This window comes from Morus notabilis, unplaced genomic scaffold (genome assembly GCF_000414095.1).
Source record: "Morus notabilis unplaced genomic scaffold, ASM41409v2 Scaffold451, whole genome shotgun sequence".
NCBI lineage: Eukaryota > Viridiplantae > Streptophyta > Magnoliopsida > Rosales > Moraceae > Morus > Morus notabilis.
Window position 1 is genome coordinate 676,910 of NW_010361080.1, and position 18,218 is coordinate 695,127.

The following is an 18,218-nucleotide window of genomic DNA, read 5'->3' on the forward strand; positions in this document are numbered from 1 at the left end:
CGGTGTGGGCATTTTGGTTTCCAAAATCTAGAAATAGAGGTGCAATGACCACCCTCAAAACTTAAATAAATAAATAAATAGAGAGAATTACATTGATCATGTGATCTTATATCTCACTTTTCTTTCCGTACCTTTTCTAGTCTTATTATTAACTTTTTTCAAAACAAAAAAGGGATAGGATGACACTAATGACCCTTTTTTTATAATAACAAAAAAAAAAAAAAAAAAAAAAAAACTTTTCAAAAACAACCTTTAAAAAAAAAAAGACCAAGAAGGATAAAATAGTCATGCCATAAAACAATATTGATGCGTGTATAAAACAACTGCATGGTATCGTTAAAGAGGTCTCACCCCTAGTGGCGAAAGTGTAGAATTATCGTTTTGAATGGCTGCTTTGGGCTGGGCATGTTGCGCACTCGTATTCGTGTTTACTGGTGCCATGTATTGTCCATAATAAGAGATTGAGTGGATGTGATGCAACAGAATAGATAAAACGGAATTTTACCCGTTAAATTTGGATAGAAGACGGGACATATAATCTCAAATCTACATAATATAATAACTAAATGACTATTTATAGTTCACTTAGAAAATGATAACAAAGTAACAACTAAGATAAACAAAATAATAATGACAAAACTTAATTAAATTAGAAAGTTAGAACAAACGACAATAAAATATAAAAAAAATGACTATTAATACTCAAATCTCTCTACATTAGGATGACATGAACTTGGTTGTTTACTGGTTCCATGTATTATCTATAGTGTTTATAGTGTATTTCCATGATATGAAATATATTTTCCTATATACACATAAAATGTACACACACTAGCACCATTTCATCAAAATAGATGCTGATTAATGGTCAAGAAAAAATAATTACAAAATACATAACTTACGTTAAAGCTCAGCTCAAATGCGTTCCTACATATATAGAATCCTTGAAAAGACAACAAGTTTTAACGGCCAGCTAATAATTATATAGTCAATGGATTTTGTAGTAAGATACGAAAAAATACTTTAAAAAAAAAAAAGGAATTACATTCCAAATTAGAAAAATACATCACGGAAGAGCCAAATGCATTTAGTGACTCAACCACGACCGCAGAGATTTGATTAAAACGATTAAGAGGGTAACACATGTACTGAGTTCCAACAAGAGAAACCAAAGAGGCACATAATAAATTGAGCACAAAATTAACTTTTTTAGACACACCACAAACACTGTAAAAGCCTGTATTGGATAACTCTGGTCAATCAAAATTGAGGGACTAAAATCACAACGGCCTATGATAACACCACAAAGAAACATAACTTGCGGACATAACATAACGACAACACCAGAAGGTGGGGAGATCACCTCCGTTATTAGAACAAAAAACAAACACAACAACTCAAACATCCTAACACTAAACGCCGGAAACGTCAACGCCTTTATTTGACAGACACAACTTTAAACAAGCAGGAAAAACCCGAACAACACCAAACAAATTTCCAATGACACGCTGAACACCACCAAGGATGAGCGAGGGTGCCGCAACGCGACAAGCAAGCCGAAGAATCACAGACAGAGAGCTAAGCCTCCGCCGCATCCAACCACCACAGACAAAGAAACACACCCCACAGGCTGCGAGGAAAAGCATAAGAGCCACTCCCCCTCCACCATATCAGATTACCAGCCCGCATGCAAACCCCCTCTAAAGAAGCACCGTGTGGAGGAGTTCGAAGTCCGGACTCCAGGCATCTAGGCACGGGGCATCCAGTCCATGGCATCAAGTCGCATCTAGTCCATGGCATCCAAGCATGGGGCACCCTCTTTTAGGGTCAGGAGTCCAGAGCACCACCCAAGGCCGCCGCCGGACTCCAGCCCTTAGAAGCCTACTACTAAGGCAACACATAGAATGCCAAAGGAGAGAAGAAGAAACCCTAGCGGAGTGACTTATGATAGTATTCGCGTCATGTGCGGTTTTAAGATTCTTCATTAGATATGATAAAATACTTTATCAATGTGATATAGATTTTAATCATTATATCAAATTAAATATTGTTTTTGTCGTATTAAACTAGATTCATATCATATTATAAAGGGTCTATTTCGTATTGCTTTTAGATGTTTTTTTAGTTTTTTTAAAAGTTACATGTCTTAGTGTTTGGTATTTTTTGTGTAATAGCTTCTAAAAACTGCTGCCAAATAATAGAATTTGATAAGAATGTCATGGGTTGCTTTTACACTGCCGCTTTTGTTATCATTGTCCAAATTTACCGAAAGAACCCTAATAATGAAATTTAAGTCTCTATTTTTTCATACCAAATTAAAAAAATTATTTTTTTAAATATTTACTTAAAAATTTAAACATTTTATAAATATACTATGTTAAATTTTACTAAAATATTTTTATAATTATTAAAATGATTAATAATAACAACATAAATAATAAATTTATCAATTTATTTTTTATAAATATTTTAAATAATAAATCAAAAAATCAAAAAAGTTAATATTTGCAGCTGTCAGATCTGTATTAGAAACTATCTCTTTCTTATTTTTTTTTAATTTGATGTGATTTTAACTAAATTTAACCATAAAAAACTGACCTTACTAGTAGGAGATCCTATCAAAAAAATTCTATTATTCATTTTAATGTGATTTTAACAAGATTCAATAATCAGAAATTTACACTGCAGTAAAATTCCTACTGTAAAAGGTTAAATTAAACACAATTTTTAAGAGCAACTCTAACCATGCCACCTATTTTATGTCTTAAGCTAATAGCTAATGATTTAGCTATAATTTAGTTTTTTTCTACTCTAACTATTAGTTAAATGGTTAACTATCTCAGAGAATTCATTTCACACTAATTAAATATATTTAGTAAAAAGTGGCTAGTTATATGATTTATTGTATTATTTTATTATTTTATACCCAATAAATGCAAAGGTTTTTTTAAAATTAAATAAAATTATTTATATTTAAATTTAATAAATATTAAAATAATTTATGTTTAATTAAAATAAAGAGTATAATTAGAGTGACTCACTAAAAAAATTATTAATTAAAATAATTTTTTAATCATTTAAGTTAAAATTTAACTAAAAAAAATAGAGGATTCATTCCTAGATACTCTAAAAGCTATTCCGCCGCAATCAATCACAGAGAGTCTTTATTAACTTTTCTCCCTCTATCTACCCATCTTTTTCCCCCTAACAAAGAAAGGTGAAAATTACTAAAAACAGTACTGTGTTTGGATAGGAACGATGAATCTAGAAGAAAGATTGGGATGGTACTTTAGAAAAATCTTTGTCAGGTGTCAATATTTGCCTAAACAGCAACGGTATTGATCTAATCTTATCAGTAACATTGATTTGACTTTCATTGATTACGATCGATTTGACGTTAACTGCAGTCATTTTAGTCATGTGGTGTTCTGTGCTTTAGGATTTTGCAGCAATAAACCGTGGTTATGGTGTAGAACTGTGGGGTAAAATAGATAGGGAATTGTCACAACTGTCCTTTTCTACTCAATTAGTAATAAACACTGCCTTTGAGCAGTTAAACCTAGGGGTGCATTAATTCATGGTGAAAAACAGCTATTTTGTTCCACCAGAAATAATGGTGCTTTAGGTATTGTATTAATTTTTTAACGGTTTAATTTACGATAATTTTTAGGAGGCGTTTGGTTCATGAATTAAAATTATATGATTTAAATTATTTTTTATATATGTGTATTTTTTATAAGAAAAAATACTGTAACAAATCATGAATCATGATTCAAATTATAGTTTAAATCCTCTAACTAAACATCCTCTTAATCTTATATCATACACTGTATATAAATTTTTAACGGTCTAATTTATCGTATGATAAATAATAAAGTAATACGCTTAAATGATTGGAACTCTTTGCTAATTATATGTTTTGTCATATTAGGAACGATATATGCTCGAAAACTCTTTGGTAAAGAGATTAAAATTAATTTAACAATAAAAAGCATTGGTTAGTAAATGTATTTCTCAGAGAAAAAAAGGAAAAGTCTCTAATTAACTTCTTGGCCACAGTGATGATTCTTGTACGTTTTTACTACTATTTTATATTATTATGGCACTATACAGGAGGCCTACATCCCCGTTTGGATCACATGCATGAGCATTGAAAACGTAGAGGGTAGAGACCCTTTGAAAGAGGTTGTAGTACTGCTGGGACACTCAGTTATGTCCTCTAATCATCATGTTTGGTCAATTAATGGTCCTTTTGTTATTTGCTTTTTTGGCACCAACAATTTGGCAGGTTTTCTGTTCTGTGCTCCAAAATTAAATTCACTAATTATTATTATTTTTTCCTTATCGTATATGACCTCTTATAATAATATATATTTTTTTAGTGTTGAATCTAATTAAAATCACATTAAAATAAAATAATATGTAAAATAAATAATTTTTAATATAGATTTGAGATAGTTAAAAAATAACCACTTACACGTGGTTTATTTTTACAACTCTCACTGGAGAAAAATCTCATAAACTCATATCTCTACCACCTTTTTTTTTTAACCTACATATCCGTTCTCTACTCGCGGTATCTAATGTCTTTTTTTATGAAAATATGTACTTTTTAGCTGATTCAGTAATAGTAGGCATCTTAACTTTTATATCACATTACTTTATTGTAAATAATGTTTGATTGAGTTGTTGTTTTTTAGATTTTCATATGAAGACTTTTTTTTGGCATTACATATGAAGACATTTTAACAACGCACAAAATGAAATTGTTATCTACTTGTCTTTAAAAAGAGAATTTATTGATAAATTGATACATCACAATTTGTGTACACCTATATTTATTTTGTCTTTTTAATATTGTACTATTTGAATTATGAATGTGTTTTATGAGGAACTAGCTAGTACTTATTGGTTGTTCCCCAAGGAACGAGAGATATATACTTTTATATATTGTTAGATTAGATGATTAATATATCTTTAATAATTAGTTGAATTTAAAAAAGGTTCTATGGAGACAATATTGATGATGTTTATGTATGTATATATCATATTAATGGAGATAAAATGATATAAAGTTGCAAACTTCTTTCTGCTTAATTTGATGAAAAGTTGATAGTTGATAGCGCATTAACTTAGCATATCACGTGCAACATGTTATGACTATCAAGAGTCACATAATTGGTGGCCTAGATCTGATTAAACAATATGGAAGGAAATTTAGAGATATCATAAATTATGTTTTCAAAACACTATGTAATAGAAAAACTCCACTTTTGTTCTGTTAGAGGACTATGAAACAAAATTAAAAGTAGTATTTTATTAAATAGAAATATGGTTATATATTTTTTATTATTAAGTGGGAACATGATTATTTTAAAAAAAAAAAAATGGGTATGATAACATATTTCAATTTTCAATGAGGGCATTTAATTTAATGTGGCTCTCCCACTAAGTGTGTATATATGTGTACCCACAATATATTTTAAATTCTAAATCGTAATCCTAATCCTAATCTTAAATATACAAAAAGGTCGATAAAGATTCATTAGGGGTGTGTAAACCAACCAAACCATTTATTTTAGGTGAAATGTAAACTAAGCTAATTACAAATTAGTTTAGAGATTTTCAAACCAAACTAATTAAGGAATCTAATCTAATCTAAACCAAACTGATTTTAATTGATTTGGTTTGGTTTTTTTAATTGGTTTGAACTAATATTTTACAACATCTTCTCAAGTTTCAACCGTAGCTAGCACTAATATTTTGTGCGCTCTTGTCTCTCTCTTTTTTCTAAAGATAAAATGAAGTCAAAGCAATTAAATTATAGATATTTATATAATATTTTGTGACTCATGATTGAAAATGATATTCAATTTTTCTAAATATATGAAAGAAAACGAGTATAAACAACTTAGAGACACTTATTATTACAGAGACAACATTCACGTTAACAAAGAAGCAAGGCTTTAAAGAGAAACATGACCAGAACTTAGAGGAGTGGAGAATGAGAGTAGATGAGCGAAAAGAGCTTGAGGGTAAGCTGTGGAGATAATGTTAGTTCTATAAATATAGGTTATTATAAAAACTTCTAGGGTTATAAATTATTTAATTTTGAAATAAAAGATTTTTTTTAATATAAATAAGTTATAGATATATAAAATATATATAATTTTAAAAAAATTATATAGATAAAAACCGAATTGGTTTGGTTTAGTTGGTTTTGAATTATTTAAATAGTATGTCACACACCCTTACAGCTTTGGTTGTCAAATGCGTACCGTTTTGGTGTTTGGCATTTTTTTCACCTTTTTTTCTTATCTTTCCTTTTACTAATTTTTTATACCTTTTTTCCCTCTTTATTTTTCTCTACCTTTTTTTTTCTTTTTTCTTTTTCTCCATTTATCTACAACAATCTCTTACCCTAGAACCGGTTAAATCTTTCTTCTTCTTTATTTATTTATTTATTTATAATTCCATCGTTTTCCTTTTTTTACATTTATTCTTCCATTTTTAACTCCATTTGTCCACCGTTTGTATTACAAGTGGTGCTTTACTCTTTTTTGTTATTACTTTTTTTTTTCTTTTTTGGTACTTCAGTTGTTTTTTTTTTCTCTTTCTCTCTTTTTTTGGTGCCTTACTTTTTTTTTCTACATTTGCATACCATAATGTTTTTACCTCTAATCTTATATTTAACTTTTTTCTTTTTTATTCTTTAATTTTCTCTCCATTTAAACTTTATCGCCATTTTTTTTTATAATTTTCTTAAATTTGTAATATCAACTTTCTCACCAGAATAATTTCTTTAATTATGATTAATTTTAACTTTTATTGTGGCTAGTTTCTTTCATTCCTTTCATAGTCAAATGTGTATGTTGTTTGTGTTTTTGTGTTTCTCTAAGAAGAACTAAATCAAATTTTTACTTGCTAATGAAATATACAGTTTTGACTTCTTAGTTAATAAAGTGTTTATTTTTAGATAAAATCTAACACAATAATCACATGTGAGGGTTTTAAAAAGATAAAGTAATAAAAGAAAAGTTTAAAAAAAAAATCTGAAAAGAAAATCAAATTGTATCACCAGATCAATTTTTCGTTTTATTTTTAGAATATATTTTGGATTTATTTGTTTCCTTCACGATTTTATCCCTTGTAAAACACTAACCTACAATACTTTATTTGTGCTACATTTTATTTAAAATATTGTCAATTTGTTATCAAAATTGTATATTTCACAAACTTCAGAATAGCTAGACCTTAAAATATAAATGTCGGTGATCAAAATAAAACAAATGCATATACTTTAAAGATTATTTGCGTAAATAAATCTTTTTCCTTTTGCTTTTTTTGTATTCATTCTTTTTATTTATTATCAATACTATGAACACTTTAATTATAAATTAATATGTGCATCGCATCCCACGTACCTCAATTAAGTGTAATAGTAAGAATGAACTTAGTAAGAATGAACTTACGCTCGTACATACTAGTATTATCACTCTACCATCTTAACAAACAAACAAAAATTACCTATAAAATTTAAAAGAAAAATAAGCATCGGCTGCATGTATAAAACATTCAAATATGCATAAAGGGCATAATTCAATCGTTGATTAAGTTTTAATAAAGGAAAATGAGATAAGCATCTCTTTAAATAAGCTCAACAATTCTCTCTTTTAATAAATTTTCAAGAAATTATAATAAATAACAGATTTTTAAAACTAAATTAAGTAAATAATAGATATTTAAAAATATTTTAAGTAAATAACAATTTACGTAGTAAATAAATCATTTACCGTATAAATGATTCATTTATGAATAGTTATAAAAATTCTTAAAAAATCTCTATTTATATGAAAAAAATTCTTTTCACAAGTCATAAAAAGAAAATTTACTTAAAAAAATATTTTTACTAATCACAAATGCACAATTTATTTACCACGTAAAATATTATTTATTTTAAATAAATTTATTATTTATTATTTATTTAATTTAATTTTAAAAATCTATTATTTACTGTATTCTTTTCCTCCAATTCAAAGGTCAATCACTAGCTCAAACTATGGCAAAATATGAGTGGAGTGATAGATGGTTTTTCTAGAACACGTTTACCCACTTAAACTACCAATAAAAAAAGAAAAAAAAAAGTAAAATAAAACCATAAAAGGCTCCTAAAAAACCATAAAAGGACAAAAGAGTGAAATCAAGAGGAAAGAAAGGAGAAGTATACATGCAAATAAAAGTAGATTAAGGGGGACTTTCGGAAGATAACAAAAAATTCCTTTCCTTCCTACTTCCATCAAATGAAAGTATTTTCTAACTTCCTTTCTTTTCTTTTCCCTCCAATGATCCACCTGTCTTATAGTGTGTGTGTTTTTTCTTTTTTAAGATCTCCCTTAGTTAAATGTATACATATGTGTGTTATTTTTTCTTGTTTCTTTTTTTTTTCTTAAGTTTAAATTCATGTTTCTTTTTATTACAAGTTTTTTTAATAATTACAGCTTTATATATTATTTGCTACAGAATTAATTTTTTGAGAAAGTTAATAAAGATGTTCATTTGTATTTTAAAAAAAATAATAAATATATTTATTTATTACAAATTAAGATCTCATTTATTTTATCGATTCAAATTTTATTATAATAAAAGACTCTCATTTAATTTTTTTATTAAAATAAAAAATTATCACATAAAATTATATTTTAATTTAAATTAAAAATTTAAATAAATGAATTAAACATTGCCTAATAAATAAACACTTAATTTAAATTAAAATTTTAAATAAATGAATTAAACGGTGCCTAATAAATAGACACTCTCAATTTGGAGTTTGGACCGTATCTTAAAAAACATCTTCAAATCTCTCTTTGACCGTCGTACTCTCTCTCTGTCTCTTTCTTTCTCTCTCCTCTGCCTTTTATGTCATATAAACTCACACACACGCATATATAAATATATATATATACAGCTAATACATTTTTCTCATCATAGTCATCCTTTGCCTTTTCGCCGCTGTTGCAGAGCGAGAGAGAGAGAGAGAGAGAGAGAGGGGCTCTTTCTCTCTCCATCTATCTGCGCAGAAGAAAGAGAAACTGAAGAGAGAGAAACCGAAACCTCTCTCTCTTAATTTTTTCCTTTCCTTTTTCTTATCTTTTCGTCGCTCCAAATACTATTTCAATCCGATTCACAAAAGGATCAAAAGTTTTCTCTTTCCAATCATATATATATATATTCTAGTATCTTCTCCTTTTTCATCGTTTGTTGTTCTTCGCCATTGATAAACCGGTTAAGTTATCGTCATCGCCGTCGCCGTCGCTGTGGTTCGTTCGGTTAATTGGAATTTTGTCTGATCCGACGGCTGAGGATCTCTTGGTCCCTCCAATCGTACGCCTACGACTACTTTGTCTGTCCCACTTCTCTCTCCTTCATCCTTACGTAAGTATATATCTACATCTCTCTCTCGCTGAAATACATAGCTTTTTTCTATACTCCTCTCTCTCTCTCTCTATCACTTTCTCTCTCTACACACGCACACGCACACGCACACGCAAGCATACATATATATATATATATATGTATGAATCTGAGAATCGTGTTGGTCTGTACGTATTTATTCTCTCTTTTTTTTTTAATTTCATTTTATTTCATTCATTGCAAATTATAAAAGCGTCATTTCTTACTTTTTTTCCCTAGTGTTTTGGTTTTCCAAATCATGATTAATTAGTATTGCTAATTGTCATTAGCGTCTTCATATGTATTACCCATTTGTTTTTTCACACATGCAAGGTTTTCACTTCGAATTGCAACCATGACTTCTTGGTGGGTTGTTTTCTGATTTAATGATCATTAACGTGAGATTTACTTTGATTTAATTTGCTTCAACTTGGTTTAATTTAATCTATTTTCCTTTTTCCATCATTAATTCATGTGTGTATATGTAATGCTTTTCTATTTGGTTTCTTGTTTCTAGATAGGTTTTAAAGTTTTGCTAATTTTTGTAAAAGTTTAGTGGGTTGTTATTTAATGGAATTTGGATTATAGATGTATTTGGGTTTTTGTGCTTTTGCATGTGCTTTAATTTGATACCAGTTTGGTGGGTGTTTAATTGTGATTAATTTATTGGTTAGGACAATCTTCTTCATCAACAAGTGATCCAAATTTACTACATTGGGTTGTGAATTTACTCATTTGACTGCTTTTTATTAGTAAGGTGGCGTTTTTTCTAGAGTAAGAGACTTAACAACTAGAAGAGAGATAAGTCTAGATAAATAACTGAGTGAGTTATCTAGGTGAGTAAAGTGTTGGTTTTATTGACACTTGACCTGAAATTATTAATGTGCTTTCCCGTTTAAGCATGAAAGTTTGGTTATCTATTTGGAATTTTTCATCTATGGTGTGGAATGGAATGTAAACTAGGATGTTTTTAAGTTGGACAGGTTTTAAAAGAGGGTGAATTTAATCTTGGCTGAGTTTAGGGATATTGAGGAATTTTGTGGTAGAGTATAAAAAATACTCTACTGGTAAGACATAGTTTTAATTGTTAGATCTTTATGAAGTTCTGTTAAATTCTTGTAGCTTTGTTAATTTGATATAATTTTGAGGTGATCTAACGGTTAAAAATTGTGTCCATACAATAGTGTATTTTTATTTAAATACCCCACCATTAAATTCTTTTTCTTTTGATCGTTTGTTGGCCTTGAAATATTTTACTTGGGAATATCAATTTGGATCATATGAAATCATTTTTCATTGTGGAATTTTGTGTGGAAGGGGGGTTTTCTTACTTTATAGAGAATGATGTGAAATGCCACCAAGACAATATGTGGGGATCGTGGAATTTAGTGTGGAAGTGGGTTGCTCCTTTATAGAGAACGGTGTTGGATATTACCATGAATCTTAGTACAACATGTAGGGACGGTACCTCTCTGTCGGGCGACCTTGTTTCGATTTATGGCTGACTAATTTTCAATTTTAATGGAAGAAATGTGTCAAACATGTAGGCCTTAGTGGTATTATATTGTAAGCATGGAATGTAGCTGTGATCGGTGAAAGTAATCGAGTGCTGTTAGCTCAAAAATGGGGCCATGATATTTGAAGAAATTATCACAACTTTCTTTCTGGTTTTTGTTTTCTCAATTTCATGAGCTGAGCATATATCCACTGATTTTTTTCCCACTTATTTATTATGAGTTTTGATTCCTCCATTGACGCCAGGTTCACCTTTTTTTATTTTGTATTTTATGGTTTGCAGTGAGCAGGTTATAATTTTCTGACAGTTTGACGACTGATGGAGCGGCCTAATGGTCATAGGAGATTAAGAAGAAATGATCATCATGGTCAAGAAAATGGTGATGTCATTCACTCTAGTGTTGGAGATGACCTTGATCCATGGACGGCATGGGCATACAAGCCTCGGACCATTTCAATGTTACTTGTTGGCGCATGTTTTCTTATGTGAGGGTTCTGCCAACTTTGAAGTCCTATATAGATGGTTTTAGCAATTATGCAATTCTTTATTAGTAACCAATATTGCAATTCATCTTCAGAATATTAACATTGATCATAGGCGCTTAATTAACTGTTAACTTTCAGCTTCATTTTTTGCAATCTGGATGGGAAGTTTGTGACTTGCCTCAGCTTTACATTTCCTGCAATCCTTGCTTAAGTCATTTAACTCAGAATCATGTATGTAGTCCCTCCAGATTCATATGAATCTTTAAAGGGAATTCACAATCATTTTATATTGAGAGAGTGGCTCTTTCTGGGTAGGAGAATCACTTTGAATTTCTCCTTCATTTATTTATTTGTATTTTGCTTTAATTACTGTTTTTTACTTGTTTCTCTTAGCATTGGGTTTTGTTTTCGCCATCTTTGGGTCTTAAAACAAAATGATGTTTCTTCTTGTGGATATTATTAAGCTACGACTATCTAGAATCTGATAGATAGAATTTCTATAGCAGGAAAATGATGAGGTAATCAGTTCTCCATATTTGCTTGCTTCCTTAAAGTTTGCAAACTTTTATCTTGGGTGACAACTTGTACTAGATTAGGAAAGGATGGTTGAAGAAGATTCTGTCATCCTTTTCAGGTTGTTCTTTGTTCTCCTTTCTTTGAATCTCCATGTGGTCAAGAGAATTTTGTGCATTTTGTCTAATCGTTTTTGAGTCTGTCAATATATCAGAGAAAAGAAGCGGTTTTATAAAATTTGTCCATTTTGTAGGATATGAAAGTGGAATTATGAAAGATAAACGTGCCTTAGATGAGCTTATATTACCATGCTGCTGCTTTGACACAATGATTAGTGTATTGCATCAAATAATATTTGCTCTTTTTTTTTCTTTTTTCTTTTTTTTTTCCCTGGATGCATTTACCAGATGGGCAAGTGGGGCACTGGATCCTGAAAGTACTGTATCTGGAGATCTTGTTACATCAGTGAAAAGGTAGGTTCTTATTTATTGTATATACCTGTCTTTGTGCAATATCTTTGTAGAATTTTTTCTCAAGTAGAATTTTCTTAACACTTGTTTCTTGTAGGGGCGTATGGGCAATGATTGCAGTTTTTCTTGCTTATTGCTTGCTGCAAGCCCCTTCTTCGTAAGTGCTCGGCTACATTTGTTGTGAACATTTATTGTTTTACAATTACCTTTTGGACTCTTGTCAATTTATTTCTTTTTTATATCTTTTTTCTTAGACTTAAATGCATTGCTTTTAAGTTGCGTTGTGATTTTTGTGAGGTGAAAGCGGATACTTTTCCTTAAACTTTCCTTTCTGTCTCCTTTTGACCTTTGGACTTGGGAGTCCGTAGATACTTGTTTAATTAGCATTTCTATCTAATTTAAACACGAAGAGTGAGTGATATCAGAACCTGAAATGCCTTTGTTTTGAAAGTCTTTTGGCTGCTAGTCACCTTCTCTGTAGCAAGTTGAAGCTATGCCGATAAAAATGGTTTATATGCAGCTGGATTTCCAGCATATTTTTGCTTGTAAAGAAAGGGGAGATTGTCTTGTTTGGATCACGTGTTATTTGGTTTTTGTTCCGTTTTAAAATGAATGTGTTCTGCAAAATACCAGTCATGTTTTTCCTGAAGTTTCTTGTAGTATTTGATCGAGCCTGTTGTTACTGTTTGCTGATGTGGAACTTCATACAGGGTTCTGATTCGGCCACATCCGGCAATTTGGCGCTTAGTTCATGGAATGGCTGTTGTTTACCTTGTTTCTCTCACATTTTTGCTTTTTCAGGTTGGTTTCTCTGCTTCCTTTGTCTTTAGATTGGCTTTGCTACTCGTTTTGTTTTTCCTAAAAAAAGAAAAAGAAAATCTGTTTTGAGTATACACTATCTTTTGAATTTTTTCTAGAGTCTCCTCTCAAGTTGTTATCACTTTTTGCCTTCTTAAGTTTCATTTATTATTCTACTGCGTCACTTTCATGTCATGGTAACTTTTCAATTTCTCACTTTCCAGAAGCGAGATGATGCTAGGCAGTTTATGAAGTTTCTCCATCCAGATCTTGGTGTTGGTAATGCAGTTCTTGATTCCAAACTGTTAATTGGCTTATGAATTTTCTCTGTTTTCAACCATTGCATGAGCTGTAAGAAATAGCTTATATTGGCTATATATCTCTTGGAACTTTCTTAAATCTCTGTCTATTGTATGATTACGTGCAGAACTTCCAGAAAGATCCTATGGAGCAGATTGCCGCATATATCTCCCTGAAAATCCTACAAGCAGGTTTAAGAATGTTTATGTATGATTTCTTCTTTGTGAACCTATCTACCAGTTAACATTTTCTTATTTTATGTTCTTCGCGGAGTGAAGCGATCTTCTAATTTTACTTTTCCCCTCTGTTTAGGAAACACTTTTTGATGAATTTGTTTTAGCTCATATTATTGGATGGTGGGGAAAAGCTATATTGATCCGTAATCAGCCTCTTCTTTGGGTTCTATCAATTGGATTTGAGTTGATGGAGGTTATTTCCTTGACATAACTTAGTACATTTCCCTTCTCGTATTCAGCTTAACTTAGTTCACTTAACTTAGTTCCATTCTCTCTCTCTCCTTGTCTATCTTTATATTTCTAACACGTGCATAATTTCTATGCTCAAGTGGCCATATTGATTGTAAACTAAAGCTTATTTCGGCATTTCAGCTTACCTTCCGCCACATGTTACCAAATTTCAACGAATGTTGGTGGGACAGTATTATTCTTGATATTTTGATCTGCAATTGGTTTGGTAAGAACTTTTAATTTTTAAAAATTTTGGCTTGTTATGGTTGAGTTCTATCTTTAGCTATAATATCTAGATCTTAAATTAGGACGTTCTCAACATCTTTATCGTGTTATACTGTAAAGTGAAATAAAGTAGTAATTTCGTTGATTTTAAATACTTTTCATTTGGAAACTGGGGAGCCCTCTGAACAAGTTTCTTTTGTTGTATATTCTGCAGGTATCTGGGCAGGAATGCATACTGTTAGATACTTTGATGGAAAAACATACAAGTGGGTCGGGATAAGCCGTCAGCCTAATATCATCGGAAAAGTATGCTTTTGACTATACATTTAATTTCAAATAGTTGATAGACGGTTTTGGCAAGATGTTCAAAATTGCATTGTAAAGTTTGGAGTAGAAAGCTTATTCCCCATGCCTGACCTTTCTGCGGGAGAAAACCTTTTTCCCCCCCTTGTATTTTGTTTTCCGAGTCTTGCTATTGAAACTGCGTTGATTTTTAAGATGACTGATTCAGGTCAAAAGGACATTAGAACAATTTACGCCAGCTCAGTGGGATAAAGATGAGTGGCATCCCCTGCTTGGTCCATGGCGTTTCATTCAAGTTCTTTGCCTTTGCATTGTGTTCCTTACAGTAGAGCTTAACACATTCTTTCTCAAGTTTTGTCTGTGGATTCCTCCCCGAAACCCTGTTATCGTCTATAGGTTGATATTGTGGTGGCTAATTGCAATTCCGACAATTCGCGAGTACAATTCATACCTTCAGGACCGGTACTCTCTCTTTCTCACTCCCCCTGACAAAATCATGTGTGTACCTCTTGGCCTTCTTTTCCCATGTGTTTTATATCACCGTTAATCTTACAGAAAACCGGTCAAGAAGGTCGGCGCATTTTGTTGGCTTTCCATTGCTATTTGCATCGTTGAACTTCTCATTTGCATCAAGTTTGGACACGGTATGTTTTTTTTTTTTTTTTTTTTTTTTTTTTTAAACAGGTTTAATTATACGATCTCGATTATCAACAACTTTGTATTTTATACCGACTTAAATAGCGCTTTTCCTCTCGATTCTGCCAGGATTGTATCCTAAACCTATGCCATTATGGCTGGTAACCTTTTGGACATCCGTCGGAGCATTCCTCGTACTATTCCTCATTGTTTGGTCGTGGCAATCTCATCGAAGTTTAGTGAGAAAGAGGCAATGATACTGCACTACTTCTCTACATCATTCTTTGATTCCTACCTTTCCTTGAAGTTTATCCTTCCATGTAAATACTGATCCTCTTTTTTTAAAAAATTGTAAATCCATATTTTCTTAGATTAGTGGATCACAGTTTTCTTGAGCAGAGAATATCGTTAATTCTTTCTTGTTGGGTAGTGGGAAATGCTTCTACTGGAAGGCTCATGAGTTACGGGTTGCCACCATTACTGGCAAATTTTTTCCACTTTTAAATTTCCAGCTTTTAATTTCTAATTGTCCCAGTTTTATTCTGTGGTTTATAAAGGGGAAAAAAAAGAAGAAGAGAGAATCAATTATATGTAGTTGAAGTTATTTTTCTTTACTGGCTTTTAGTTAATATTTACCACACAAGGTTATTGTTAATTTCACCTTTTATTTTTTGGCTCATAGTCTAGACGTTGGTTAACGCCTCATATTGCATTTCACAACATAAATTGGTTAAGACTAATTTGTGCCACGTGACTGGTGACTCTCTGACTGTTCACTTGGAAGATTTTTTCTCTCTTTTGAAAGCATTTGATAATTATTTGTTGCTTCTCGCCAAATTCAGATTAACGCTAGATTCAGAAATTGATTATGCATTGCCACTGAATTGCCATTAATACAGCATTAACCATTGCTACTTTGTAGCGGAACTACAGAGCGTATTTGGTATTTGAAATGCAATTAAAGCGTAAATTATAGAATTAAGGACAAATCTAATCCAGCGTCGTCAAATTTTTATCCTGATAGAATTAAGGATAAACTTGCGTTCATCATTGCCCCTTTTGTTTTTAATGTATTTGAGTTGATCAATTTTGATAAAACGACACTTATGATTAAGAGGTCAATAACACGAAGATAACTATTATAAAAGGGTATTTTCCATTTTTTTCTAATATATTATATGTTGGTGTAAATGAATTGCTTAAACTCATTTCTATGCTAATTATAATATTGGTATCGATATTTGTATTGAACTGATGTAAATCTTACCTTTTGCTCCAATCCTTGAACTAAAAAAAGTCTCATTCCATCCTCTAAATTTTCCAAACCGTCCGATTTTGTCCTCTGTAACTAAAATTGCCGGAATTGAGTAACTTGATACGAGAGAGAGTGTAAAATCTTATTTAACACATAAAAATTTGCTTGAATCTTATTTTGTTATTTAGTGTGTTTGGTTGGAGTGAGAGATGGAGGCATGGAGAGGAGTGGAGAGGGAGAGGGTTAATCATTTGGTGGAGAGAGATGAGAGGTGGAGGGACGTGCTCTTTTTCTCTTTCTCATGGATCATTTTATTAATAGAAGTATTCAAATAATTCATCAAGTTAGATATTAAAAAGATTCTTTTGTCCCCTAAACAAATTGTTAACAAATAATTTAAATGGATAATATAGTAATTTAATAAATAACTATATTTATCATTGATTTATTTCAATTTTTCATCCATCATATCATATCAAACAATATAAAAGATTACTATTATTCTTTTCTTATTTCCTATCTCTATTCCTCAAACTCTCTCTCTCTATCATTCATACTCTTTATTTCTCTAACCAAACGGATCCTAAGCTCTTCAACTTTTGCTTTCAAAGAAATTAACCATACCATCTCATTTTACAACTCTGACTAAATTTCAATGAGAAGGGACAATAAATTAAAAAAATTTCACTCATTAAAAAAAAAAATTATTATCACTAGTACTCTTTGAATTTTAGAGTCATTCTCAGTTTATTTATGAACTTTAAAAATTCTCACTATATCCTATGAACTTTGAATTATTCTCACTTAACCCATTTTATTGTAATTTTTGTTAGAAACTGATAGAAAAAAAAAAGTAATGTAATCGGGTGATATTTTTGTTAGAAACAAAAATATAAGAACTACATTACAATACTTAGCCTACTTTTTTTCTATTTGATTTTAATAAAAATTACAACAGTAAAAATTTAAGTGAGAATAATTTAAAATTTAATAGATAAAATAAAAATTTTTAAAATTTAAAAAGTAAATTAAAAATAACCTTAAAATTAAAAAACACTGATGATAATAATTTTTTTTAAAAATGTAAGTTTGGTGCCCTTATTTTCGTATATATTTAAATTTTTCTGGTTTAATTAATTAGAGGGTCACTGTCAAAGTTTGAGTTGGATCAGGAGACCAAGCAGACAGTGAAATGGGGACGGCGGGCAGAGCATTAAGACGCCTAGAGAGACTACAAAAGTAAATCATGAAGGCTATCAGATATGACATGCCTGGCAAGTGGCAAGACAAGGCAAAGCCAAATGTATCTCCCAAAACTTCACAATTCATTGCCTCTTTGTCCCTCTCTCTCTCTCTCTCTGCAGCTGTTTCTTTGTGCAGTTGCATGTGTGTGTACACATGCGGGCTTTTGTTGTCCCATCACACCCTTATAATTGTCGGCCATTTGTTTCAATCAAATTCTTTCAGCATCGCTTCACTTCAAATGCAAATAGTGTCCACTTACTTGTGGGAGCTACCCATACACACACACACATATATATAGGTCTATTTCTTAGGTGAGTGCAAGTGTCACGTCTCTTTCTAAAGCCTAGTGAATAATTGTCGCTGAGACATTGTGCATTATTTTAGGAAGAGCGATTCTATTCAGTTGTTTCTAAAAAAAAAATAATGTGGTTCTCAATTTCGAAAGCCATATATGTGGAGCGGAGTTAATGGCATCTAGGAACCTAGTTCCACTCGACTCTCTCTCATTGGGGTGGGACCCACATCTCATAGGCACACACGAACCTTGCTACCTTC

General features: G+C 31.0%; 1 protein-coding gene across 2 annotated transcripts; it reads left to right on the forward strand.

Moving 5' to 3' along the window:
* Positions 1-9,090: 9,090 nt before the first annotated feature.
* LOC21408531 (CDP-diacylglycerol--serine O-phosphatidyltransferase 1) lies at positions 9,091-15,651 on the forward strand. 2 transcript variants are annotated; one of them, XM_010098429.2, is made up of 13 exons: positions 9,091-9,432; positions 11,249-11,451; positions 12,372-12,437; positions 12,532-12,591; positions 13,145-13,235; positions 13,457-13,511; positions 13,660-13,739; positions 13,845-13,961; positions 14,141-14,225; positions 14,439-14,530; positions 14,736-14,989; positions 15,083-15,171; positions 15,293-15,651. In XM_010098429.2, the coding sequence occupies exons 2-13, from the start codon at positions 11,285-11,287 to the stop codon at positions 15,418-15,420; spliced, it is 1,284 nt and encodes a 427-aa protein (XP_010096731.1). In that variant the 5' UTR covers positions 9,091-9,432; positions 11,249-11,284; the 3' UTR covers positions 15,421-15,651. The 2 variants fall into 2 exon arrangements, with proteins under 2 accessions (XP_010096731.1, XP_024021594.1); XM_024165826.1 differs by lacking the exon at positions 9,091-9,432 and adding an exon at positions 9,758-9,816.
* The last annotated feature ends 2,567 nt before the right edge of the window (positions 15,652-18,218 follow it).